The following is a 27,536-nucleotide window of genomic DNA, read 5'->3' on the forward strand; positions in this document are numbered from 1 at the left end:
ATATCCGGCCATCGTAAAAACAGATTCAGGCAATGTCCTTCCACATAGCAACATAGTGGTATTTGTGGCAATTTTCTCATCACAATGTCAACACTTCCAAGAAAGGACTTCACAGCATTTTTGGATCTCACAATATTTGGTCTGTTTTCTGAGTTACTCATGTTTGCTCCTCAATTATGGTAAATTAAATGCAGGTAATTGTAGGCAATTACCTTTTCCTAGCAATAAGAAACATAGGTAGAACTATAATGCCTTGAAATTATGACAACCACACTTCTGTGAAAGACGGTCCCCTTTACCACTATTTCACAGTTTTTTCAGTTTTAGTTAAATCAAGTTTCAATAAAAACAAAAGCAATAAACTTGTATTTCTCCTCCAAAAAGGTAACAGTCTACGTGAAACCCTATGAGTATAACATCAAATTATGGTCTGCTAATTTTGTTGATAGCTAAATTACACCAACATTTGTAGCTACATTATTTTTCTTATACTCTCTCGGGAAGAATATTGTAAATCAAGATAGTAACCCTAACTCCTACCCTTACACTAACCTTAACCATTTTAAATTCCAACTTCAATGGAGAATGGATTTGTGCGGCACAAGTCTATCCGGGAAATCGCTGACCCCCAGTGTGACCCTACAGGATTTCAAACATGGCGGAGGTAGGACGCAAAGTCCAATAAATATTCGGGAAAATAAGAATGTTTTTTTAGGTTTATAGAGTTGATTCTGTCGGGTGCACAGGCCCCAAACGAGAAGCGATAAATATGTACTAAAATACGTAGAAGCGATATACATTTAAAAATATTAAACTTGTCTCATTTCCATAAATTCTATTTTGCAAACTTCAGTTTTAGCAATGATGCCTGGCTAGTTAGCGCGATGGCTATGCTAAGCTAGCTACGTAGCTATTGTTGGGAAAGCTTGGCTGACTACGAGCGTTAACATTACCCGCTCGAAAAAGATTAAAGTTCATATTTTAGAATGCTATTGCATTTTTTGTTGTTGTTGACCTGGTGGTATTCTGCGTACTGAAAGCGACATTATGTAGCTAAGTAATTATGTGATTAGTTAACTGAGGCAGGGGGCTAGCAAATAGCTATCTATCATTCAAAGTGTTCACATTGTGAGAGAACAATCCATTTGATTATCGCTCACTTGAAATGTATGATTTGACTTGTTTCAATGCTGGTCTGATCATCAGAGGTCTCCTTGTTAGAACCACAAAAAAAAGCTACTGTCACTGATATCAATTTTTACGTCGGCGTTAGCCAACAAGGAGCCAGTCGTAAGTTTCAGGCGCGCTTTTACTTTGCCTTCCATCCACTACCCTACTAACGTTAGCAGACGGATGATCAGTTTACTGTATGGTACTTCCTATTTATGTTTTTGTTCAGGCCTTTTGTCTGTAGACGACGATTGGCCTCGTCCAGAAAAACCGCACAATTTACTAAAAGTATCTCTGAACCGAAAAGTTATAGCAAAGTTACAGCTACGTGTGTTGTACTTGTGTATGTGGTTCTGACTAATCTTGAGTGTTTTGTTTTAGCCCTCCGTTGGGAGTACGAGCCCAGGTAAATATTATTGTGTGTTTTCTAATGAATGTGCCATTTTTTTTTATCCCTCATTAGAACATTAACACATATGAAGTAAAATTGGTCAGAACAAATCCCACTGTCATAATAATATTTTCGTTATAAACCATGAAGCACTATATCATCGACTATCTCCTCTTAAAATTTCCTGGTGTGTTTTTCCTCAGGAGGTTCAGCAGAGGACCATGAGTTTGGTTTTTCAGCAGATATCCTCGTCCACGACTTTGACGACGAACGTACACTGGAAGAGGAGGAGAGGCTCGAGGGAGAGACCAACTTTAGCAATGAGATCGACGACCTTGCCCGGGTGCGTCTCAAAATCATTTCATTTAGTGGTTTGAAAGTTATCCTGGGTTGTATTCATGCACTGGAAGAAGATGAACTGAAACAGGGAGAGACTACCTGAATTTGTCCAAGATGAAACACTTTTTGTTTTACGTTGCAAACCTTTTTGCTACAGTATTCATGTTCTAATGAATATGGCTCTGTGAACAGTAACCTGTTAGTTATATACAGTACCAGTCAAAAGTTTCCACACACCTACTCATTCAAGGGTTTGTCTTTATTTGTACTATGTTTTACATTGTAAAATAATAGTGAAGACATCACAACTATGAGACAACACATGGAATCATGTAGTAACCAAATAAAGTGTTAAACAAATCAAAATATTTTAGATTCTTCAAAGTAGACACCCTTTGCCTTTGACAGTTTTGCACACTCTTTGCATTCTCTCAACCAGCTTCATGAGGTAGTCACTTGGAATGCTTTTCCAACAGTCTTGAAGGAGTTCTCACATACTATATGTTAAGCACTTGGAGGCTGCTTTTTCTTCACTCTGCGGTCCAACTCATCCCAAACCATCTCAATTGGGTTGAGATCGGGTAATTGTGGAGGCCAGGTCATCTGATGCAGCACTTCATCACTCTCCTTGGTCAAATAGCCCTTACACAGCCTGGAGGTGTGTTTTGGGTCATTGTCCTGTAGAAAAACAAATGATAGTCCCATTAAGCGCAAACCAGACGGGATGGTGTATCGAATTCTAAATGAATCACAGACAATGTCACCAGCAAAGCACTATCACACCACCTCTATGCTTCATGGTGGGAATCACATGTGGAGATCATCCATTCACCTACTCTCAGGCATGCAAACTAGTCACTATTCAGTGAAATTCGTGACCTACGTGATTCATGTAGATCCGATGAGAAGTTTTGGGGGGGGGGGGGGTTGGATCACTACTGGCTGTATGTGAACGAGTGATGGCGTTTGGAGCAATACTGGCTGTAAGCGAACGAGTGATGCACGCTTGTATCCAAGGCTCAGCCAGTTGTTCACATAACGAGAATGCAGCACGCGACTGAAGAGAGAAGAGACAACCAACTTGCTAGTTACAGCATCAGCGCGCGCTCTGGAAAGACAGCGGGAGAGTGGAATGGCAGTTTCCCAGCTACAGCAGCGCGTCCCCTGAACGATAATGAAGAGGTAGCGTAAGTGAGAAGCGTGACCACGGAGACGGGGGCTAGAAGGTGATGAAGCGTACCTCATGAGCTGTAACCGAAAAACAACTGGCTTTTGGAAAGTTTGAGGTGAGGGAGAAAGTGTGGTGGAACAAGTATTGTTAGCATTGTTAAGTATCTTGCTAGCTGGATCTAATTCTTCATTACCTAGCCAGAGAAATGTTGAGCAACATTATCAAATCAAAGTTTATTTGTCACGTGCGCCGAATACAACAGGTGTAGACCTTACAGTGAAATGCTTACTTACAGGCTCTAACCAATAGTGCAAAAAAGGTATTAGGTGAACAGTAGGTAGGTAAAGAAATAGGCTATATACAGTAGCGAGGCTATAAAGGTAGCGAGGCTACATACAGACACCGGTTAGTCAGGCTGATTGAGGTAGTATGTACATGTAGATATGGTTGAAGTGACTATGCATATATGATGAACAGAGTAGCAGTAGCGTAAAAGGGGTTGGCGGGTGGTGGGCGGGACACAATGCAGATAGCCCGGTTAGCCAATGTGCGGGAGCACTGGTTGGTCGGCCCAGTTGTGGTAGTATGTACATGAATGTATAGTTAAAGTGACTATGCATATATGATAAACAGTGAGTAGCAGCAGCGTAAAAAGAGGGGTTGGGGGGGGGGGGGGGGGCACTCAATGCAAATAGTCCAGGTAGCCATTTTATTACCTGTTTAGGACTCTTATGGCTTGGGGATAAAAACTGTTGAGAAGCCTTTTTGTCCTAGACTTGGCACTCCGGTACCGCTTGCCATGCGGTAGTAGAGGGAACAGTCTATGACTGGGGTGGCTGGGGTCTTTGACAATTTTTAGGGCCTTCCTCTGACACCGCCTGGTGATGTACTGGGCCGTACGCACTACCCTCTGTAGTGCCTAGCAGTCAGAGGCCGAGCAATTGCCCTACCAGGCAGTGATGCAACCAGTCAGGAAGCTCTCGATGTTGCAGCTGTAGAACCTTTTGAGGATCTCAGGACCCATGCCAAATCTTTTTAGTTTCCTGAGGTGGAACAGGCTTTGTCGTGCCCTCTTCACGACTGTCTTGATGTGTTTGGACCATTCTAGTTTGTTGTTGATGTGGACCCCGAGGAACTTGAAGCTCTTAACCTGCTCCACTACATCCCCGTCGATGAGAATGGGGGCGTGCTCAGTCCTCCTTTTCCTGTAGTCCACAATCATTTCCTTAGTCTTGGTTACGTTGAGGGAAAGGTTGTTGTCCTGGCACCACCCGGCCAGGTCTCTGACCTCCTCCCTATAGGCTGTCTCGTCGTTGTCAGTGATCAGGACTACCACTGTTGTGTCGTCTGCAAACTTAATGATGGTGTTGGAGTCGTGCCTGGCCATGCAGCCGTGGGTGAACAGGGAGTACAGGAGGGGGACTGAGCACGCACCCCTGGGTAGCTCCAGTGTTGAGGATCAGCGTTACAGATGTGTTGCTACCTAACCTCACCACCTGGGGGCGGCCCGTCAGGAAGTCCAGGATCCAGTTGCAGAGGGAGGTGTTTAGTCCCAGGATCCTTAGCTTAGTGATGAGCTTTGAGGGTACTATGGTGTTGAACGCTGAGCTGTAGTCAATGAATAGCATTCTCACATAAGTGTTCCTTTTGTCCAGGTGGGAAAGGGCAGTGTGGAGTGCAATATAGATTGCATCATCTGTGGATCTGTTTGGGCGCTATGCAAATTAGAGTGGGTCTAGGGTTTCTGGGATAATGGTGTTGATGTGAATCATTACCAACCTTTCAAAGCACTTCCTGGCTATGGACGTGAGTGCTACGGGTCTGTAGTAATTTAGGCAGGTTGCCTTTGTGTTCTTGTGCACATGGACTATGGTGGTCTGTTTGAAACATGTTGGTATTACAGACTCAATCAGGGACATGTTGAAAATGTCAGTGAAGACACCTGCCAGTTGGTCAGCGCATGCCCAGAGCACACGTCCTGGTTATCCGTCAGGCCCCGCAGCCTTGTGTATGTTGACCTGTTTAAAGGTCTCACTCACGTCGGCCAACTTAACTGATCAAATAATTTAGTTTAGGGTGTGAAAATTAGCTGGCTAATAAAGTCAGACAGCTAACGTGAGCTAGCTAACGTTACAACATCAGATGAGCTAACATTAGTAACCTAACCATTTCACTATAGTATTCACTGGTATACGACTCCTTGCCGTTCCTCAAGTTATAACGCGTTAGTAGCTTACTGGACCCTGGGAATCTGTGTGAAATGTTAACTAGCTAACGAACTAACTACTATCTGTGAACTAATGTTTTCCCTCTACAGTATGTGGTTAATATTCGTAATGAGAGAATTAGGTGAAAATCAGGTGTTGCTTGTTAAACAAGTGGATTCATGGATGAAGTGTAGCTGGAGCTGGGCCTGGTTTAAGCTGGATGCCACCATGTACTCTCTGCCCGAAAGAGATCAATTATGCCAACAAAGGGTATCATGCTCTGCTGGCACATTGTAGAACAGATGTCCACAGGTAGAAAGTGTAATAATGTGCCGTGTAGCCCAAAGATATTGCTTTTGTTGCATTGAACTTGACAGTAACACATGTGAGTAGGGATTATTACATGTTTTACTCATTGGAACGTTTTTGCACACGTGTAGCCTTGTGCACTTGATCGACGTCTACTTTAGTGGCCACTATAATAGAGCAAAAATAGAATGCCTGTTTGTTTCATTCTATTTGAATATGTTTTTTTCCCAAGTGCAATATTTAGATGTGTGTGTGTGGTCACAAGTATTCTATATTAAAGGCTGTCATGGCTAACTGCAATATTAGTGTATTGTTTTTTTTCTCAGGACTTAATTAAGTGTCATTTGCAGTAAAGTTTAGGCAACAAATAACATTGGATTGCTTTCTTTACAAAAAATTTTTTAGCTGTGAGTTTGGTTCACATGAACCACTTTTTATTTTTACGCACAGACTGATCATGTAGATCATATTTGTTGTTGTTTTAATTAGTTCAAACCTGCATTTTCCCTTAGCAGGGATTTTTTTTGCATGTTTCAGTGGGGGGAAAAAAGTCACCTTTTTGGGCCCTCAGCAGTTTGCATCCCTGCTACTCTGCGTCTCACAAAGACAGCAGCTGTTGTAACCAAAAATCTAAAATGTGGACTCATCAGGCCAAAGGACAGATTTCCACAGGTTTAATGTCCATTGCTCGTGTTTCTTGGCCCAAGCAAGTCTCTTATTCTTCATGGTGTCCTTTAGTAGTGGTTTCTTTGCAATGGATATCATAAGGTGAATGCACCAATTTGTAAGTCGCTCTGGATAAGAGCGTCTGCTAAATGACGTAAATGCAATTCGACCATGAAGGCCTGATTCACGCAGTCTCCTCTGAACAGTTGATGTTGATGTGTCTGTTACTTGAACTCCGTGAAGAATTTATTTGGGCTGCAATCTGAGGTGGAGTTATTTGCTAATTTCTGAGGCTGGTAACTCCATTAACTTATCCTCTGCAGCAGAGGTAACTCTGGGTCTTCCTTTCCTGTGGTGGTCCTCATGAGAGCCAGTTTCATCATAGCGCTTGATGGTTTTTGCGACTGCACTTGAAGATACTTTCAAAGTTCTTGTCATTTTCCGTATTGACTGACCTTCATGTCTTAAATCTTTTTGCTTATTTGAGCTGTTCTTGCCATAATAATATGGACTTGGTCTTTTACCAAATAGTGCTATCTTCTGTATACCACCCCTACCTTGTCACAACACAACAGATTGGCTCAAGGGCATTAAGAAGGAAATAAACTTTTAATAAGGCACACCTGTTAATTGAAATGCGTTCCAGGTGACTACCTCATGAAGCTGCAAAGCTGTCGAGGCAAAGGGTTGCTACTTTGAAGAATATAAAATACATTTTTATTTAACATTTTTTGGTTACTACATGATTCCATATGTGTTATTTCATAGTTTTGATGTTTTCACTATTATTCTACAATGTAGAAAATAGTAAAAATAAAGAAAAACCCTTGAATGAGTAGGTGTGTCCAAACTTTTGACTGGTACTGTATATATAGACTATTTGATCCCTATTATTGCAAAGTTTTACCGGTGATTTATGTTAGTCTATTTTTAAGTGAAATCCACTAAATTCAGTGTGTAACAAAAGGGATTTTTTTGTTGTTGTTCCATTTGTGCCATAGGAGGGAGAGATGCCCATTCATGAGTTGTTGAGTATGTACGGATGTGGCGGCGGTTCACCTGCAGATGGAGAGGATGAAGAAGAGGATGAGGAAGACTTTGAGGATGAAGAGGAGTTGGAGGATGAGGAAGAGGAGGAAGAGGAGGATCTGGACAATGATGAAAGCAGTAGAAACACTGGCGAGCTGAAGAGGAATAAGGTGGGTGCCATGAATCTCCTTAAATAACAGGATATTAACCAACACAGTCATAAAGAAGGAATGCTTGTTTGCACCTTACTGTTGTAATTTGATTGTTATAAAGCTACACTACATATTCTACAGCCAACATGGTTGACACATTCAGTCAGAAATGTATAGTTGTTTCAAATTTGCTGATGATAGATACATCTAGTCAGCGTTGATGCTGATGCCGCTATTTCATTCATGAGTAATGAATGTTGATTTTGTTGTTTCAAAGGTAGGATGTCCAATCAAAAATGCATCTTTTGACCAATGGGTAATATAATGTTAGTTATATACATAGTCTAAAAAAAACAATGGTCCAAAGCTCATGTCATAATCCGTTCAAAAGTGATTGGAGTTTTTAGCCTTGTAGGATGGCCAAAATTGGGGTGACTAAATCAATGGAGGCCAGAAAAACAAAATAGTCAAAAATCAGGAAAATAGCATTGTGTCAACTAGGCTGGATGCTGTGCTACAATTAAGGCCAACTGACAGGCTCACCGTTGAACTCCTCATTCTTCTCAAATCCAGAGGATATAAAAAATTATCGGATGTAAACTCAGCAAAAAAAGAAACGCCCTCACTGTCAACTGTGTTTATTTTCAGCAAACTTAACATGTTTAAATATTTGTATGAACATAACAACATTCAACAACTGAGACATAAACTGAGCAAGTTCCACAGACATGTGACTAACGGAAATGGAATAATGTGTCCCAGAACAAAGGGGGGGTCAAAATCAAAAATCACCCTCCACTCCAGCAGGTCCCAGACGTGCTCAATGGGATTGAGATCCGGGCTCTTCGCTGGCCATGGCAGAACACTGACATTCCTGTCTTGCAGGAAATCACGCACAGAACGAGCAGTATGGCTGGTGGCATTGTCATACTGGAGGGTCATGTCAGGATGAGCCTGCAGGAAGGGTACCACATGAGAGAGGAGGATGTCTTCCCTCTAACGCACAGCGTTGAGATTGCCTTCAATGACAACAAGCTCAGTCCGATGATGCTGTGACACACCGCCCCAGACCATGACGGACCCTCCACCTCCAAATCGATCCCGCTCCAGAGTACAGGCCTCGGTGTAACGCTCATTCCTTCAACGATAAACGCGAATCTGACCATCACCCCTGGTGAGACAAAACCGTGACTCGTCAGTGAAGAGCACTTTTTGCCAGTCCTGTCTGGTCCAGCGACGGTGGGTTTGTGCCCATAGGCGACATTGTTGCCGGTGATGTCTGGTGAGGACCTGCCTTAGAACAGGCCTACAAGCCCTCAGTCCAGCCTCTCTCAGCTTATTTCGGACAGTCTGAGCACTGATGGAGGGATTGTCCGTTCCTGGTGCAACTCGGGCAGTTGTTGTTGCCATCCTGTACCTGTCCCACAGGTGTGATATTCGGATGTACCGATCCTGTGCAGGTGTTGTTACACGCGGTCTGCCACCGCAAGGACGATTAGCTATCCGTCCTGTCTCCCTGTAGCTCTGTCTTAGGCGTCTCACTGTACGGACATTGCAATTTATTGCCCTGGCCACATCTGTAGTCCTCATGCCTAAGGCACGTTCACGCAGATGAGCAGGGACCCTGGGCATCTTCCTTTTTGTGTTTTTCAGAATCAGTAGAAAGGCCTCTTTAGTGTCCTAAGTTTTCAAAACTGTGACCTTAATTGTCTACTGTCTGTAAGCTGTTAGTTTCTTAATGACCGTTCCACAGGTGCATGTTCATTAATTATGGTTCATTGAACAAGCATGGGAAACAGTGTTTAAACCCTTTACAATGAAGATCTGTGAAGTTATTTGGAGTTTTACGAATTATCTTTGAAAGACAGGGTCCTGAAAAAGGGATGTTTATTTTTTTGCTGAGTTTATTAGGTTATGAAATCAGACTTTTTGCATATACTATTAATGATATGTTAGAAATTCAGGTCATGAAGAATCATATTTGTCTTGGTAAAATTTATTTTATAATAGGATAAAAAAACAAGCTGGCGCCCACCCAGAATAATGACTTTGTGTGGAGGTGCTGACTAATGGCGAATAAACGATAAAAATAGTCGCACTCTCCATATATAAACTCCCAATCATTTGTAAATCACCAACGTTTCAGCATCACTGTGCCTTTTTATAGTTTATAACATAAGGAAGGGAAAGTGTGTTTTCTCCCACTCTGGGCAGAGTGGGTGGACACCCTGCAAAGGGGCTTCTTTCAATGTACCATTGGGGGAAAAATTATGTGTAATGCTTTGGGGTGTGTGTTCAGACTGAGAGGGTGAAGATCTCGTCAGGAATGGGGAACGAGAACCAGTTGTCCAGCGAGGGTCGCACGCGCTCAGTCAAATCCCACGGCACGGCAGAGCTGATACGCGGATCACAGACGCTCAAGTACTTTGAAAGTATGCACCTTTGCTTCCATCACCGAGACACGCTTTTTATTCAAAATGGACTAAATAGATTTTCACCCATCTACACACAATACCCGATAATGACAAAGTGAAAACATGTTAGTAAATGTATTGAAAATGAAATGCATAAAGTACCAGTCAAAAGTTTGGACACACCTACTCATTCAAGGGTCTTTATTTTTTTAAACTATTTTCTACATTGTACAATAATATTGAAGACATCAAAACTATGAAATAACACATATGGAATCATGTAGTAACCAAAAAAGTGTTAAACAAATCAAAATATATATATCTTTTTTTGAGATTCTTCAAAGTAGCCACCCTTTGCCTTGATGACAGCATTGCAGACTCTTCATTCTTTCAACCACCTTCATGAGGTAGTCACCTGGAATGCATTTCAATTAACAGGTGTGCATTAAAGTTAATTTGTGGGATTTCTTTCCTTAATGTGTTTGTGACATTTCAGTTGTGTTGTGACAAGGTAGGGTTGGTATACAGAAGATAGCCCTAGTTGGCAAAAGACCAAGTCCATATTATGGCAAGAACAGCTAAAATAAACAAAGAGAAATGACAGTCCATCATTACTTTAAGACATGAAGGTCAGTCAATCCGGAAAATGTCAAGAACTTTGAAAGTATCTTCAAGTGCAATTGCAAAAACCATCAAGCGCTATGATGAAACTGGCTCTCATGAGGACTGCCACAGGAAAGGAAGACCCAGAGTTACCTCTGCTGCAGAAGATAAGTTCTTTAGAGTTACCAGCCTCAGAAATCAGCAATTAACTGCACCTCAAATTGCACCTCAGAGTTCAAGTAAAACACATCTCAACATCAATTGTTCAGAGGAGACCGTGTGAATCAGGCCTTCTTGGTTGAATTGCTGCAAAGACACCACTACTAAAGGATACTAATAATAATAAGAGACTTGATGGGACGAAGACACATGAGCAATGGACATTAGACCGGTCAGTGGAAATCTGTCCTTTGGTCTGATGAGTCCAAATTTTTGGTTTCAACCGCTGTGTCTTTGTGAGATGCAGAGTAGGTGAACGGATGATCTCCGCATGTGTGGTTCCCACCGTGAAGCATGGAGGAGGAGGTGTGGGGGTACTTTGCTGATGACACTGGGCTTAGTGGGACTATCATTTTTTTTTCAACAGGACAATGACCCAAAACACACCTCCAGACTGTATAAGGGCTATTTGACCAAGAAGGAGAGTGATGGAGTGCTGCCACAGATAACATGGCCTCCATAATCACCCGACCTCAAACCAATTGAGACAGTTTGGGATGAGTTGGACCGCAGAGTGAAGGAAAAGCAGCCAACATGTGCTTAGCATATGTTGGAACTCCTTCAAGACTGTTGAAAATGCATTCCAGGTGAATGCAGCTGGTTGAGAGAATGCCAAAGTGTGCAAGGCTGTCATCAAATCAAATTTATTTGTCACATACACATGGTTAGCAGGTGTTAATGCAAGTGTAGCGAAATGCTTGTGCTTCTAGTTCTGACCATGCAGTAATATCTAACAAGTAATCTACCAATTCCACAACAACTACCTTATACACACAAGTGTAAAGGAATGAATACGAATATGTACATAAAAATATATAAATGAGTGATGGCCGAACGGCATAGGCAAGATGTAATAGATGGTATGGAGTACAGTATATACATATGAGATGAGTATTGTAGGGTATGAGAACATATATAAAGCAGCATTGTTTAAGGTGGCTAGTGATACATTACATCAGGATGGCAAGATGCAGTAGATGGTATAGAGTACAGTATATACATATGAGATGAATAATGTAGGTTATGTAAACATGATCTAATATAAAGTAGCAAGTGATAAATTGATTACATCAATTTTCCAATTATTAAAGTGGCTTGAGTTGAGTCAGTATGTTGGCAGCAGCCACTCAATGTTAGTGATGGCTGTTTAACAGTCTGATGGCCTTGAGATAGAAGCTGTTTTTCAGTCTCTCGGTTCCAGCTTTGATGCACCTGTACTGACCTCGCCTTCTGGATGGTAGCCGGGTGAACAGGCTGTGGCTCGGGTGGTTGCTGTCCTTGATGATCTTTTTGGCCTTCCTGTGACATCGGGTGGTGTAGGTGTCCTGGAGGGCAGGTAGTTTGCACCCGGTGATGCGTTGTGCAGACCTCACTACCCTCTGGAGAGCGTTCCGGTTATGGGCGGAGCAGCTGCCGTACCAGGCGGTGATGCAGCCCGACAGGATGCTCTCGATTGTGCATCTGTAAAAGTTTGAGTGTTTTTGGTGACAAGCCGAATTTCTTCAGCTTCCTGAGGTTGAAGAGGCGCTGCTTCGCCTTCTTCACCACGCTGTCTGTGTGGGTGGACCATTTCGGTTTGTCCGTGATGTGTACGCCGAGGAACTTAAAACTCTCCACCCTCTCCACTACTGTCCCGTCAATGTAGATAGGGGGCTGCTCCCTCTGCTGTTTCCTGAAGTCCACGATCATCTCTTTTGTTTTGTTGACATTGAGTGCGAGGTTATTTTCCTGAACACCACACTCCGAGGGCCCTCACCACCTCCCTGTAGGCCATCTCGTCGTTGTTGGTAATCAAGCCTACCACTGTAGTGTCGTCTGCAAACTTGATGATTGAGTTGGATGCGTGCATGGCCACGCAGTCGTGGGTGAACAGGGAGTACAAGGCAAAGGGTGGCTACTTTGAAGAATCTAAAATATATTTGGATTTGTTAAACTTTTTTTGGTTAATACATTATTCCATATGTGTTATTTCATAGTTTTGATGTCTTCACTATTATTCTACAATGTAGAAAATAATACAAATAAAGAAAAACCCTTGAATGAGTAGGTGTGTACAAACTTTTGACTGGTACTATAAGTATTCACACCCCTTACTCTGTACATGTTAGAATCACCTTTGTCAGCAATTGCAGCTAAGAGTCCTTTTGGATCTCTAAGAGCTTTGCACACATGGATTGTACAGTATTGGCACATTATTATTTTTCAAATTCTTCAAGCTCTGTCAAGTTGGTTGTTGATCATTGCTAGAAATCCATTTTCAAGATATTTTAAGTCAAAACTGTAACAATTAGGCCACTCGGGGAACATTCGATGTCATCTTGGTAAGCAACTCCGGTGAATATTTGGCCTTTGGTTTTAGGTTATTGACCTGCTGAAATGAGTCTTTCGGAAAGCAGACTGAAACAGGTTCTCCTCTAGGATTTTGCCTGTGCTTAGCTCTGTTCCGTTTCTTTTTATCCTAGAAAACTCCCTAGTCCTTGCCGATGACAAGCATACCTATAACATGATGCAGCCACCACTATGCTTGATAATATGGAGAATGGTACTCCGTGATGTTGTTTGATTTGCCCCAAACATTTGTATTCATGACATTAAGTACATTTTTGTGCCACATTTTTTTGCAGTTTTACTGTAGTGCCTTATTGCAAACAGGATGCATGTTTTGGAATATTTTTATTCTGTACAATATTCCTTTTCACTGTCAGTTAGGTTATTATTGTGGAGTTACTATAATGTTGCTGATCCATCCTCAGTTTTCTCCTATCACAGCCATTAAACTATGTAACATGTTTTAAAGTCACTATTGGCCTCATGGTGAAATCCCTGAGCGATTTCCTTCCTCTCCGGCAACTGAGTTAGGATGGACGTCTATCTTTGTAGTGACTGGGCGTATTGATACTCCATCCAAAGTGTAATCAATAACTTCACCATGCTCAAAGGGATATTCAATGTCTGCTTTATTTTTTTATTTTACTCATCTCCCTGGTTTTTGTAGTTGAATCTGTGTTTGAAATTCACTGCTTGACTGAGGGACCTTAGAGATGATTTGATGTGTGGGGTACGGAGATGAGGTCGTCATTCAAAAGTAATGTTCAACACTATTATTGCACACAGTGAGTCCATGCAACTTATGTGAATTGTTAAGCTGTTTTTTTTTCACTCCTGAACTTATTTAAGATTGCTGTAACAAAGGGCTTGAATACTTATTGACTCCAGACATTTCAGCTTTTCATTTGTTATTAATTTGTAAAAAAAAATCTAAACATAATTCCACTTTGACATTATGGGGTATTGTGTGTAGGCCAGTGTCACAATTTCAATTTAATCCATTTAAAATTCAGGCTGTAACACAACAAAATTTGGAAAGTCAAGTGGTTCAAAATGAGAACTGACGTGTGGAAAAAGTGACAGTCAAGCTGCCAAATGTTGTTTCAGATAAGGATGCAGAGGAAGAGTCAGAAGAAGATGAAAATTATGTCCCTTCTGAGGATTGGAAAAAGGTAAATATATTGTTTAATCATTCGTTAGATATGGTAGTTCCAGTGGCGATTTTAGCATGTAAATCTCGATGTGGCGAACTCAACTTTTTGTTTTTAGATGCATGCCAGCAAAGCCAATACACCAATGTTCCCACCTAAAAAAAAAATTGGGCACTGAGCAAATTTCAGATCTGCTGAAGACAAACTTAAACGTTGTGAAAATCCTGTGGAACTTCCAGTGCGCGTTTACTGTGAACACTGAGGCTGTAACTGCTTTTAACAGTGGCCAAGTAGGCTACTGTGGTTATTTGCTCATAGTGTAGGTCTACCAGAGTGGCCTACCATAAAAAAACAATGTCTGGATGCCTTATATGGAATACAGTATGACGAAAGGAGTCTGAATTGAAAACATGCCGACGGCAATCCCTAGCTGCTTGGCTGCTCAGTCCTGGCCCTGGGGGTCTGCTGTACTGTTGTTACTCTGGCCTTGGCCTAACACACCTGAAACCAATAATGAATGTTTCTCTAAGATCCTAAAGCTGAGTGGGGCAATCCAGCTATATTGTGTGCAAGTAAAAATAGCTCTACAGTACCATTAGGTCTGAGATTTATTATATGTAGGGTTTACTGTGTCTGTGTGTTAATGTGTAGGTGTATGTGTGTTTTCATTTAACTTTTGTTAAAAAATACATTTAAATACATTTAAAAAAAGATGGGAAGGAAGTTGTATTGGGGGGAGAGTTTAATTATTGACTAGACTGGTGGGGGTTGGGCGTGTAGGCGGCTCGGGTTGGATGGGCAGTCTTTTTATTATTATATTTTTTTTGTACTTTTGTTTCCAAGCCTTAAAAAAAAAGCGGGGGGGGGGGGGTGTTGGAAGAGTTGAGTTATGTACTAGACTGGTGGGGGTCGGGCGTGCAGGCGGCTTGGGCTGGCTGGGTGTTCTGGCTGAAATTTGATATCGAGTAGGTCTTTAATAAAACCTATCAATTTTATTTTTAGAGTTCATTTGTTAGGCTATTCGTTAAAGGTGTAACACAATATTGATTATTGAATTACATTTGATCTAGTTCAGTCTTATCAATCACTTAAACATATTTAATAATGACCTCTTACTAAGCTTGATGACTGTGGGCATTTTTACTTACTTTTTGTTGTTCTAAATAGAGATGGCATAATGGATTGTGTGGAAATGCAAAAAATTTGCTTTAGCTGGCCAAAACAATTCTGGGGGTTGACCCCCAGACCCACCGCCAGGTTAAGAGCTAGGCTGAAACACCTGTATTTTGGTGCTGCTTTACTCAAGAGACCATGTTTGTATGCGGCTTTATTAACTCAAGGGATTATTTCATTTTAGCTAAACAGGTGGGGCTCTGCCCTGAATGATGGGTCGCCACAACCTTAAAGACATGCTATTCATTTGAAGCACACTTTTGATTTTTGAAACTAAGTGAAGTGTGTGTTTTGATCTGGACAGGAAATCATGGTTGGGTCCATGTATCAGGCTGAAACACCGCCTGGCCTTTGTAAATATAAAGACTATGAGAAAGGTAAGGTGTTCTATTTGCAATTGCGATGCACTAATGAAGTTGAAGTGAAATATCTTACAATCACAGAGGTAAATAGGAAATAAAATGACTTTCTCTCTCTGCTTCCCCCCTCTCGCTCCTTTTTCCTCTCTCTCCTTCCAGTATATGAAAACGATGACCAGCTTTTATGGGACCCCGAGTTCCTTCCCGAGGGCAAGGTTGTGGAGTTTTTGTCTCAGGCGTCAAAACGAACAGGAGAGGAGAAAGGAGTGGATGCCATCCCTGAGGGATCCCATATCAAAGACAATGAACAGGTATGAAGACCACCACAGTCGAGCAGATCAGTGTTCAAACAGACTGGCGTTCAGGGTTGTGTTCAGTTAGCCGAGAGGCAGTTTAATGCAATATTTGCTCAGAAATTGTGCGACGGGTTTGATTGGTTCTCTTGTTTTTTCCTTGGGGGTTGAGAACTCGTTGTTTTGGATTTGAAAATCCAACCATTGTATAATGGAAGAGGGTGGCGCTCGGGGGCTTTGTGTGGCTGTAGGTGTTCGAGTGAGAAAGACAGGAGAGTCAACCAGTAAAAGCACAGCCCCCTTCATTGTGCCGCATTATCAAAGAGCCATTCCAGACTCTGAAGTCAGAATGACTTTGAGAGTTAGGTATTACTTGTTTTCATATGCTCAAGTAGTACCTCCACATTTCACTGTTTCAAAACGCATGCCACCTACTGAACACAAGCCATTACCATAAAGACTGTAGTATGCACTTATGTCTGTAACCGTCTTCTTTACAATCTCACCGTTGTCTTTCCACAGGCACTTTATGAGTTGGTCAGGTGTGAATTTGACACAGAGGAAGCTTTAAGAAGACTGAAGTTTAATGTGAAGGCAGCTAGAGGTAACACCTGCAGTGAACTAGTGTTGACTTTCGCTCTTGATTTCACTCATATATCTGGCATATTTTCTCTCAATATCTAACCAGTCATGTTTGGTGTATTTGAAATATTTTGATGATAAAAGCTGTCCTTGACTTATATGGGTCCTGGTTTGTGTCTGTGTGTTGTTGATGGCGTCTGAGACCTGTAACATGGTCATAGTTGAATTATATTTTATTTGAACGGAGCAGTGGTTGTGGTACTTAATAACCCTTTGCCCTCTGTCACAGAAGAGCTGTCTGTGTGGACAGAAGACGAATGTAGATATTTTGAACAAGGACTAAAAGGTTATGGGAAAGACTTTCATTCAATACAAGCCAACAAGGTAAGCAATGTCTATCTTATACAGTGCTTCCCCTATATTAATGTAGCAGCGGCAGGCCTCGGGCTGCGAAATCATTGCCGCCACTCCAAAATATATGTAAAACATACAGTGCCTTCGGAAAGTATTCAGACCCCTTGACTTTTTCTAAATTTTGTTACGTTACAGCCTTATTCTAAAATGAATTAAATCAATGTTTTTCCTCATCAATCTACACACAATACCCCATAATGATGAATAAAAAACAGAAATACCTTATTTACATAAGTATTCAGACCTTTTCTATGAGACTCGAAATTGAGCTCAGGTGCATCCTGTTTCCATTGATCATCCTTGATGTTTCTACATTTTCATTGTAGTCCACCTGTGGTAAATTCAATTGATTGTAAATTATTTGGAAAGGCACACACCTGTTTATATAAGGTGTAAGGAATTGAGCTCTGAGACAGGATTGGGTCGAGGCACAGATCTGGGGAAGGGTGCCAAAGCATTTCTGCAGCATTGAAGGTCTCCAAGAACACAGTGGCCTCCATCATTCGTAAATGGAAGAAGTTTGGAACCACCAAGACTCTTCATAGAGCTGCCCGCCTGCCAAACTGAGCTATCGGGGGAGAAGAGCCTTGGTTAGGGAGGTGACCAAGAACCCGATGGCCACCTTGACAGAGCTCTAGAGTTCCTCTGTGGAGATGGGAGAACCTTCCAGAAGGACAACCATCTCTGCAGCCCTCCACCATTCAGGCCTTTATGGCAGAGTGGCCAGACAGAAGACAGTCAGTAAAAGGCACATGACAGCCCGCTCGGAGTTTGCTAAAAGGCACCTAAAGGATTCTGACTATGAGAAACAAGATTCTCTGGTCTGATGAAACCAAGTTTGAACTCTTTGGCTTGAAAGCCAAGCGTCACGTCTGGAGGAAACCTGACACCATCTCTACAGTGAAGCATAGTGGTGGCAGCATCATGCTGTGGGGATGTTTCTCAGTGGCAGGGACTGGGAGACTAGTCTGGCTCGAGGGAAAGATGAATGGAGCAAAGTACAGATAGATCCTTGATGAAAACCTGCTCCAGAGTGCTCAGGACCTCAGACTGGAGCAAATATTCACTTTCCAACAGGACAACAACCCTAAGCACACAGCCAAGACAACACAGGAGTGGCTTCGGGACTCTAAATGTCCTTGAGTGGCACAGCCAGAGCTCAGACTTGAACCTGATCGAACATCTCTGGAGAGACCTGAAAATAGCTGTGCAGCGACGCTCCACATCCAACCTGACAGAGCTTGAGAGAATCTGCAGAGAAGAATGGGAGAAACTCCCCAAATACATGTATGGTTTTTCAACGCCGATACCGATTTTATTGGAGGACCCAAAAAAAAGCCGATACCGATTAATCGGCCAATTTTTTAACAATATATATTTGTAATAATGACAATTACAACAATACTGAATGAACAATGAACACTTTTATTTTAACTTAATATAATACAGAAATAAATGTAGTCTCAAATAAATAATGAAACATGTTCAATTTGGTTTAAATAATGCAAAAACATGTTGACTGTACCTACTTTTTGAAATGTGGTCACGGGATTTAGGGAATGTAATACATATGGAAAGATTCTATACAATACCGCCAATAGAAGTCCAATGTTTTACAAAATATGGCAGCCGATACTGGATAAATGGTCTAGTCCCGCTTCATAACTGGGTTGATGATCTGCTGCTACTCTGTACTCTACTCCACTCAATATTTATTTTTGGCTTAACTACACTGCTTGTAATGACTATATGCTGTCTTCTTATACATGTACCACCTAATAGGATTTAGTTTTATTTTGTGTATGTGTGTTTTGTTAAGTTTTGTTTTGTCCTCTAAATTGGCCATCCCATTCAACAGTGTAGTGAATGTCAATGTTTGTATCGCTGTCTTTTTAAATGTATTTTTTATTGGAAAATAATAAACATATTATAAACAAACAAATAAATAATGCAAAAACAGTGTTGGAGAAGTAAGTAAAAGCGCAATATGTGCCATGTAAAAAAGCTAAAGTTTAAGTTCCTTGCTCAAAACATGAACATATGAAAGCTGGTGGTTCCTTTTAACATGAGTCTTCAATATTCCCAGTTAAGAAGTTTTAGGTTGTAGTTATTATAGGAATTGTGACGCGTCGACTATTTATCTCTATGCCATTTGTATTTCATATACCTTTGACTATTGGATGTTCTTATAGGGACTTTAGTATTGCCAGCCTAATCTCGAGAGTTGATAGGCTTGAAGTCATAAACAGCGCTGCGCTTCAAGCATTGCTAAGAGCTGCTGGCAAACGCAGTAAAGTGCTGTTTGAATGAATACTTACGAGCCTGCTGGTGCCAACCACCGCTAAGTCAGACTGCTCTATCAAATCATAGACTTAATTATAATAAACACATAGAAATACGAGCCTTTGGTCATTAAATCCAGAAACTATCATTTCGAAAACAAAACATTCATTCTTTCAGTGAAATACGGAACCGTTCCGTATTTTATTGAACGGGTGGCAACCCTAAGTCTAAATATTGCTGTTACATTGCACAACCTTCAATGTTATGTCATAATTATTGAAAATTCTGGCAAATTAATTACGATCTTTGTTAAGAAGGAATGGTCTTCACACAGTTCGCAACGAGCCAGGCGGCCCAAACTGCTGCATATACCCTGACTCTGCTTGCACTGAACACAAGAGAAGTGACACAATTTCCCTAGTTAATATTACCTGCTAACATTAATTTATTTTAACTAAATATGCAGGTTTAAAAATATACTTCTGTGTATTGATTTTAAGAAAGGCTCATGGTTAGGTACATTTGTGCAACGATTGTGCTTTTTTCGCGAATGCGCCTTTGTTAAATCATCACCTATTTGGCGAAGCTGTGATTTGATGATAAATTAACAAGCACCGCATTGATTATATGCAACGCAGGATAAGCTAGTAATATCATCAACCATGTGTAGTTAACTAGTGATTATGTGAAGATTGATAGTTTTTTTATAAGATAAGTTTAATGCTAGCTAGCAACTTACCTTGGCTCCTTGCAGCCACAAGCTCCTTTTGATGCTGCACTCGCGTAACAGGAGGTCAGCCTGCCACGCAGTCTCCTCGTGTATTGCAATGTAATCGGCGTCCAAAAAGACCGATTATGAAAACTTGAAATCGGCCTTAGTTAATCGGCCATGCCGATTTAATCGGCCGACCTCTAGTGCCAAGCTTGTAGCGTCATACCCATGAAGACTCGAGGCTGTAATCACTGCCAAAGGTGCTTCAACAAAGTACTGAGTAAAGGGTCTGAATACTTATGTAAATGTGATATTTCAGGATTTTCTAAATTTGCAAAAAATTCTAAACCTGTTTTTGCTTTGGCATTATGGGGTATATTGTGTGTAGATTGAGGGGATTCTTTTTTTTAAATCCATTTTCGAATAAGGCTGTAGCGTAACAAAATGTGGAAGTCATGGTGTCTGGATACTTCCCGGATGCACTGTATATATTTTATATTTTGAAAATGTCTCTCTGCCCATGGCAAAATGTGTAGAATTGCAGGAAATTAGCTTTAAAACGGCAAGACCACGACATTGGCCATGCCCACTACCAAGTCCCTCCCCCACTAACTTTGCCACCGCTGCTGAAAATAATCCTAGGGGAAACACTGTATTATATATCAGATTGTATTAAATACTATGGTATCTTATTTAAAAAGTATGTTTATTTTCAGAATATTTATCTTCATGTTGATTTAGCATGTGTTTTGAAGTGGTCAGGGTTGGGGTCAGTTCCATTTTAACCTCCAACTCTCGTGAGGATTTGAAATTCAGTTCATGAATTGAAAAGCAAAAATAAAAAGGCTTGTATTTTCAATTCACAAATTGCATTTCGACTCATCCCTCGTAGACTTGACTGGGGAGTTCAAATTGAATTGAGTTCAACTCTGGAAGGCGATGGTAATAATGTCTCTCGTTGTCTGCTGATATTACATTTTTCAGGTGAGAACTAGGTCAGTAGGAGAATGTGTGGCCTTTTATTACATGTGGAAGAAGTCTGAGCGTTATGATTTCTTTGCACAGCAAACCAGGCTGGGGAAAAGGAAATACAGCCTTCACCCAGGGGTCACGTAAGTCTCTTTTCACCAGACCAAGCTAATTGTTTTGAATATTGAATTACGTCGACAAATGTGTTTATGTTATACAAATGTTTTTTTTATATATAGAAATTATATATATTCGAGATTTTTGTTTACCTGATTTTGAAATGTATTTTAAAACGCCAATCAGCAGTAGACAAAATGAAGAGTACTCCCCGCCCCGTTTCGGTAAAAGCTGAGGGATGGGGCTGAAGAAATGTAACCCCTCTCAAATTCATAGACCGAGCTATGCATGCAAACTGACCAGCCATGATACCAGATGTATAGTTCTAACCATGTTTTGAGGCTATACAGTGTTTGGTTACGTTGTTTACAAACATTGGCGTAAAACAAGCTTATATTTGGGGTTCTGGTGGGACTGTTGAACATCGGTTATATTCTTAAAAAATCAATGTGTACATATCATTAATTTATAAGTCCAAAAAACGATGTAGCAACTGCTGATTGCCCCTTTTTTAAACATATAACGGAAAATATTATTTGAAATGAAATGTAACTTGTCATGAACGGGTATTCCCTGTGACCAATACACACTCAGTATGTGTGATCACCTTAGTTTTGGGAACCATTGCTACTGTTGACACTATGTTCCAGGGGTGTGAATCTAATACCCTTTTATCACAATCTTGCCAAGCTCATCTGTACTATGTGGTCTTGGACGTTTCTTTTCACATGTTCCTGGACGCGTAACCAGGCCAGCCCAGTATGGCTTAGTAGTGTGAAAGGGGTATACAGTGGGGGGAAAAAGTATTTGATCCCCTGCTGATTTTGTACGTTTGCCCACTGATAAAGAAAGGATCAGTCTATAATTTTAATGGTAGGTTTATTTGAACAGTGAGTGACAGAATAACGCATGTCAAAAATGTTATAAATTGATTTGCATTTTAATGAGGGAAATAAGTATTTGACCCCCCTCTCAATCAGAAAGACTTCTGGCTCCCAGGTGTCTTTTATACAGGTAACGAGCTGAGATTAGGAGCACACTCTTAAAGGGAGTGCTCCTCATCTCAGTTTGTTACCTGTATAAAAGACACCTGTCCACAGAAGCAATCAATCAATCAGATTCCAAACTCTCCACCATGGCTAAGAATGGGCTACAAGACCATCTGGAATGGGCTACAAGACCATCGCTACAAGACCAATGGGCTACAAGACCATCGCCAAGCAGCTTGGTGAGAAGGTGACAACATTTGGTGCGATTATTCGCAAATGGAAGAAACACAAAATAACTGTCAATATCCCTCGGCCTGGGGCTCCATGCAAGATCTCACCTCGTGGGGTTGCAATGATCATGAGAACGGTGAGGAATCAGCCCAGAACTACATGGGAGGATCTTGTAAATGATCTCAAGGCAGCTGGGACCATAGTCACCAAGAAAACAATTGGTAACACACTATGCCGTGAAGGACTGAAATCCTGCAGCGCCCGCAAGGTCCCCCTGCTCAAGAATACATATACATGCCCGTCTGAAGTTTGCCAATGAACATCTGAATGATTCAGAGGACAACTGGGTGAAAGTGTTGTGGTCAGATGAGACCAAAATGGAGCTATTTGGCATCAACTCAACTCGCCGTGTTTGGAGGAGGAGGAATGCTGCCTATGACCCCAAGAACACCATCCCCACCGTCAAACATGGAGGTGGAAACATTATGCTTTGGGTGTGTTTTTCTGCTAAGGGGACAGGACAACTTCACCGCATCATTTGACGGGGCCATGTACTGTCAAATCTTGGGTGAGAACCTCCTTCCCTCAGCCAGGGCATTGAAAATGGGTCGTGGATGGGTATTCCAGCATGACAATGACCCAAAACACACGGCCAAGGCAACAAAGGAGTGGCTCAAGAAGAAGCACATTAAGGTCCTGGAGTGGCCTAGCCAGTCTCCAGACCTTAATCCCATAGAAAATCTGTTGAGGGAGCTCAAGGTTCGAGTTGCCAAACGTCAGCCTCGAAACCTTAATGACTTGGAGAAGATCTGCAAAGAGGAGTGGGACAAAATCCCTCCTGAGATGTGTGCAAACCTGGTGGCCAACTACAAGAAACGTCTGACCTCTGTGATTGCCAACAAGGGTTTTGCCACCAAGTACTAAGTCATGTTTTGCAGAGGGGTCAAATACTTATTTCCCTCATCAAAATGCTAATCAATTCATAACATTTTTGACATGCGTTTTTCTGGATCTTTTTGTTGTTATTCTGTCTCTCACTGTTCAAATAAACCTACCATTAAAATTATAGACTGATCATTTCTTTATAAGTGGGCAAACGTTCAAAATCAGCAGGGGATCAAATACTTTTTTCCCCCACTGTACATGTGGTGTGATTAGTGTAAGGGCTGAACTGGCAGGCTGTAGTTAGTGCTGACTGAATTGTTTAAAATAATGTTATTTATTTTATCCCTGTGTGTCTCAGGGACTACATGGACCGGCTGCTGGACGAGACGGAGAGCGCTACGTCCAGCCGGGCGGCCTCGCCCCCTCCCACCACCTCCAACAGCAGCACCAGCCACTCTGAGAGGGAGGATGGCAGTAGCAGCCACAATGGTAAGGGAACACACACAATCCCTGAGCGATTGTGGAAGGGAGAAATACACTCAGGGAACATCAATTCAAGTAGCTACATGAAATGCTGTTACAATGACTGAGAACATTTCTCATGTGAATTCTAGTGGAGACCCTTGTGTGCCTCTATATTGACAGACATGATTCATGATGTCTCAGCTCACTCGGTTTATCTTTCCTCCAACAGGTTTAGTGAGTCACAGCTCTTTATCTTTCCTCCAACAGGTTTAGTGAGTCACAACTTGGGCTCGGGAGAAGCTTCCCAATCATCCACAGGGGCGAACGAAGTCAAAGCAGAATCCGTCCAGTTCAACGGGCTCACCTCCCCCCACCCCTCTCTGGATGTTCTCCCTCCTCCCACTGACCCCCACCCCTCTCTGGATGTTCTCCCTCCTCCCACTGACCCCCACCCCTCTCTGGATGTTTTCCCTCCTCCCACTGACCCCCACCCCTCTCTGGATGTTTTCCCTCCTCCCACTGACCCCCACCCCTCTCTGGATGTTCTCCCTCCTCCCACTGCCCCCCACCCCTCTCTGGATGTTCTCCCTCCTCCCACTGACCCCCACCCCTCTCTGGATGTTCTCCCTCCTCCCACTGACCCCCACCCCTCTCTGGATGTTCTCCCTCCTCCCACTGACCCCCACCCCTCTCTGGATGTTCTCCCTCCTCCCACTGACCCCCACCCCTCTCTGGATGTTCTCCCTCCTCCCACTGACCCCCACCCCTCTCTGGATGTTCTCCCTCCTCCCACTGCCCCCCACCCATCTCTGGAGGCTCTCCCTCCTCCCACCACCTTGGACAATGAGTCCAACGGCTGCGAGGCAGTGGCCGCCACTCCAAGCCACGACAGGAACGGCTCCCTGGAGCCCCACTGTGGCAACGGTCACTACGATGACAGGCCGGCCAAAAGGTGCCGGACACAGGCGGAGCCACCGGAACCCTCCAGAACATTGACGACCCTCCAGCAAGAGGACAAATGATAATGATGACCTCTTCTCAGAGAGGTCAAAGTGCACAGAACCAAACCTAAAAAAAATAACATGGTTGTATTCATTAGTGCGCAGCAATATGTTTTGCAACAGAAAAATGAAACTAGATTTTCTTATTGGACAAGTTCAGGTAGTCCATCCCTGTTGGTCTGTTTTTTTTCTCGTTTCGGGCCTAGTGAATACAACCTATACCAACCAACCAAACACGGCTGGGCCACACCAGCAAACGGAGGGAAGGCAGCGGCCTGATTGTAACGGGGCACAACATACAGCCCTGCCTCATCCCCCATCCAACAAAACCTTGTCCCCCATCCAGCAAAACCTCCAACGCTCCACACATCCAAAGTACCACAGTTTCTGAACCCCTCCCTTCCCCCTACCTGCTACCACCTCATTATAATTCATACTGATTCTTGTACTCATTCACTTTTTTGGAGACCGATCTCGAAAATTTCTACGGAAATAATTTTTTCCCCCCCTATTTGTATTAGAATAAAAATCGGCTGTGGTATTTTTTTACTTGAAAAATATGTATATATTTTTTCAATAAATGTACTATGATTGATGGGTATTTTGCTTTCCAAGCCATTTGAAACAAAGAAATGAAAGGGCCGATGTTGAGGGTTCTTGGTCTTCGAAGGGACGATCGATATGCAGGCAGATTGGCGCTGTTGCAGGCACACTAATGCCTAGTTTTTACCTAGCGCTAACATACATTCTTTATTCTTATCTACACATAGTATTACAATGGGATAATGATTTAAATGTTTTCACTGTCCAGATCTGTCTACACTTTTTAAGATATACAAACACAATGGGTGCCTGACTATCTCCGGAGGTGGTCAGAAAGATCTGATCACAATCTGTCTTTTAATCATCTACAGCTGTCCAAAAATGTGGGCACAATCATAATGTGGACAAGAACACAGCATACCACCCTGCAGCCCACTGCTGGCTTACCTCTGAAGCTAAGCAGGGTTGTTCCTGGTTGGGAGACCAGGTGCTGCTGGAAGTGGTGTTGGCGGGCACTCTTTCCTCTGGTCTAAAATATATCAACGCCCCAGGGTAGTGATTGGGGACATTGCCCTGTGTAGGGTGCAGTCTTTCGGATTTGACGTTAAACGGGTGTCCTGTCTGGGGTCACTAAAAATCCAATGGCACTTATCATAAGAGTAGGGGTGTTAACCCTGGTGTCCTGGCTAAATTCCTAATCTGACCCACATACCATCATGGCCACCTAATCATCCCCAGCTTCCAATAGGCTCATTTGTCGTCGTAGTCCCCCCTCTCCCCTCTAACTATTCCCCAGGTTGTTGCTGTGAATGAGAATGTGTTCTCAGTCAACTTACCTGGTAAAATAAGGGTTAAAATTAAAATCCGGACAAAGGACTGATTGTGATCTGAGAACCAGGTATAAACGGGGCTTATGTTGCACTTTCATCCTTTGTGTTCTTTCTTTGGTGATAGAGTGGATAAAGCAACACTGCTGCATGACATCATTGCTTATTTGAAACCTGTGGTGTGTTCAGTTCGATTGAAGTTTGCTATGTTGCGTAACGGTTTGTACTGAACGACACGTTTCCCCAAAACATTCCAATGTTCTTTGAATGGGCTTTGAGGTACGTTTGCTCCGTTTGGTGGGTGTGGCTTGAAGCAATGGGGGACATATTTAACGAGCAGCGGCCATGCTGATCCCCAACCTCTGGTTTTTTGAGCTGGCCGTTCAGAACAGCACCGTTTCTGTTTAATTGAATGTTGCACTGTTTTTTTTTTCTGTACTGAACGTAGCCCTGACCATGGAAACATTTTAATTGCAAGAAATGAACTAATGGGAGTGTCTGTCCCTGAGGTTTGTGTAAAGCGTCTGACATCAGTGATGTCCTGTATTATAACTCATTGGTTAGAACGCTGTATTTTTTTATTAGTCAGCGTTTTCCTATTGTTTCCTTTCTCTTGTTTTTGCTAGACAGTACTTCTGTGACTTTGTGTAAAGTTTGTAAAGATTTTCTTATCTTGTACACTTCTTACACTTTTTGATAAGTCTCTTTAATCTGTGTATTTTACCATCTTTCTTGTAAGCTTTTGTTAAGGATTTATTTCCTAGGCGTTCCGAGTGGAGCTGTTCTGAAAGTAGTCATTCCTATTTCTCTGCATTTCCCTGACCCGTTTGGACATGTATTTGCAGCAAAAAGATGTTTGATTACTTGATCATGTTTCCATCTAAAAGAGAGATGCAGTGTAGTGACACTTGTCTTTTTAGGTTGAAAACGCTTTTCGAAATTGGAGACAATGTGTTACCAGTAACGTTTCTTGTCACCTCTCGTTATTAGGAACCGTAAGCTTCAATGTGAAGAACCTCCATTAGTTCCAGTGGAGGCTTAATAACGCATCGTTTTGTGTTACTGTAGCTTTTTTCATTTTTGTCTCAACATTTTACTTTGTAAGCTACTCCTGCTTTGGTCTACATTCACAAATGGTTTGTAAAACAAAAAAAAAAGCAGTTTTTTTTTGTTCTTTAAAAGCACAGCCTCGAATAATGTTGATTCAAGTAGTTTATTTGTATTTTTTATTACGTGCTGTAAGTAGTCGTCCGAAAATGACAACATTAATTAAAGTGAAGCGTATACCAAGACTGGCTGTGAATGAATAATGGTGACTATATTTAATAAATTTATTCACACTGATGTTCTGTGTTGTATTATGTCATGTTTTAGTGTGCCCTAACTGCAAAATATGCACTTTATCAATGATTTGAGGGCGGGTTAATGATTTGAAATGATTTTACTGTCCAGATCCGTCTACACTCGTATCCAAACACGTGCGCCTGACTATTTCCAGAGGTGGTCTAAAAGAACTGATCAAAATCAGAATCCATCTTTTAATT

At 42.0% G+C, this 27,536-nt stretch overlaps 1 protein-coding gene across 5 annotated transcripts; it reads left to right on the plus strand.

Annotated features, from left to right (window-relative positions):
• The first annotated feature begins 417 nt into the window (after window positions 1–417).
• On the plus strand, window positions 418–27,336 carry LOC106598474 (mesoderm induction early response protein 1). 5 transcript variants are annotated; one of them, XM_082973267.1, is made up of 13 exons: window positions 418–664; window positions 1,552–1,576; window positions 1,765–1,904; window positions 7,255–7,452; window positions 9,734–9,866; window positions 14,106–14,170; window positions 15,627–15,699; window positions 15,841–15,992; window positions 16,497–16,578; window positions 16,846–16,940; window positions 20,950–21,077; window positions 23,515–23,645; window positions 23,889–27,336. In XM_082973267.1, the coding sequence occupies exons 1-13, from the start codon at window positions 656–658 to the stop codon at window positions 24,641–24,643; spliced, it is 1,986 nt and encodes a 661-aa protein (XP_082829393.1). In that variant the 5' UTR covers window positions 418–655; the 3' UTR covers window positions 24,644–27,336. The 5 variants fall into 5 exon arrangements, with proteins under 5 accessions (XP_082829393.1, XP_082829395.1, XP_082829394.1 ...); XM_082973269.1 differs by having other exon boundaries at window positions 21,031–21,077; XM_082973268.1 differs by having other exon boundaries at window positions 16,849–16,940.
• The last annotated feature ends 200 nt before the right edge of the window (window positions 27,337–27,536 follow it).

This window comes from Salmo salar, chromosome 03, assembly GCF_965601325.2.
Source record: "Salmo salar chromosome 03, fSalSal1, whole genome shotgun sequence".
NCBI classification, from domain to species: Eukaryota; Metazoa; Chordata; class Actinopteri; order Salmoniformes; family Salmonidae; genus Salmo; species Salmo salar.

Coding starts and splice junctions, on each gene's coding strand:
- LOC106598474 (XM_082973267.1), top strand. Junction 14,171..15,626: donor CTTCTGAGGATTGGAAAAAG/GTAAATATATTG, acceptor TGATCTGGACAG/GAAATCATGGTTGGGTCCAT. Junction 15,993..16,496: donor ATATCAAAGACAATGAACAG/GTATGAAGACCA, acceptor GTCTTTCCACAG/GCACTTTATGAGTTGGTCAG.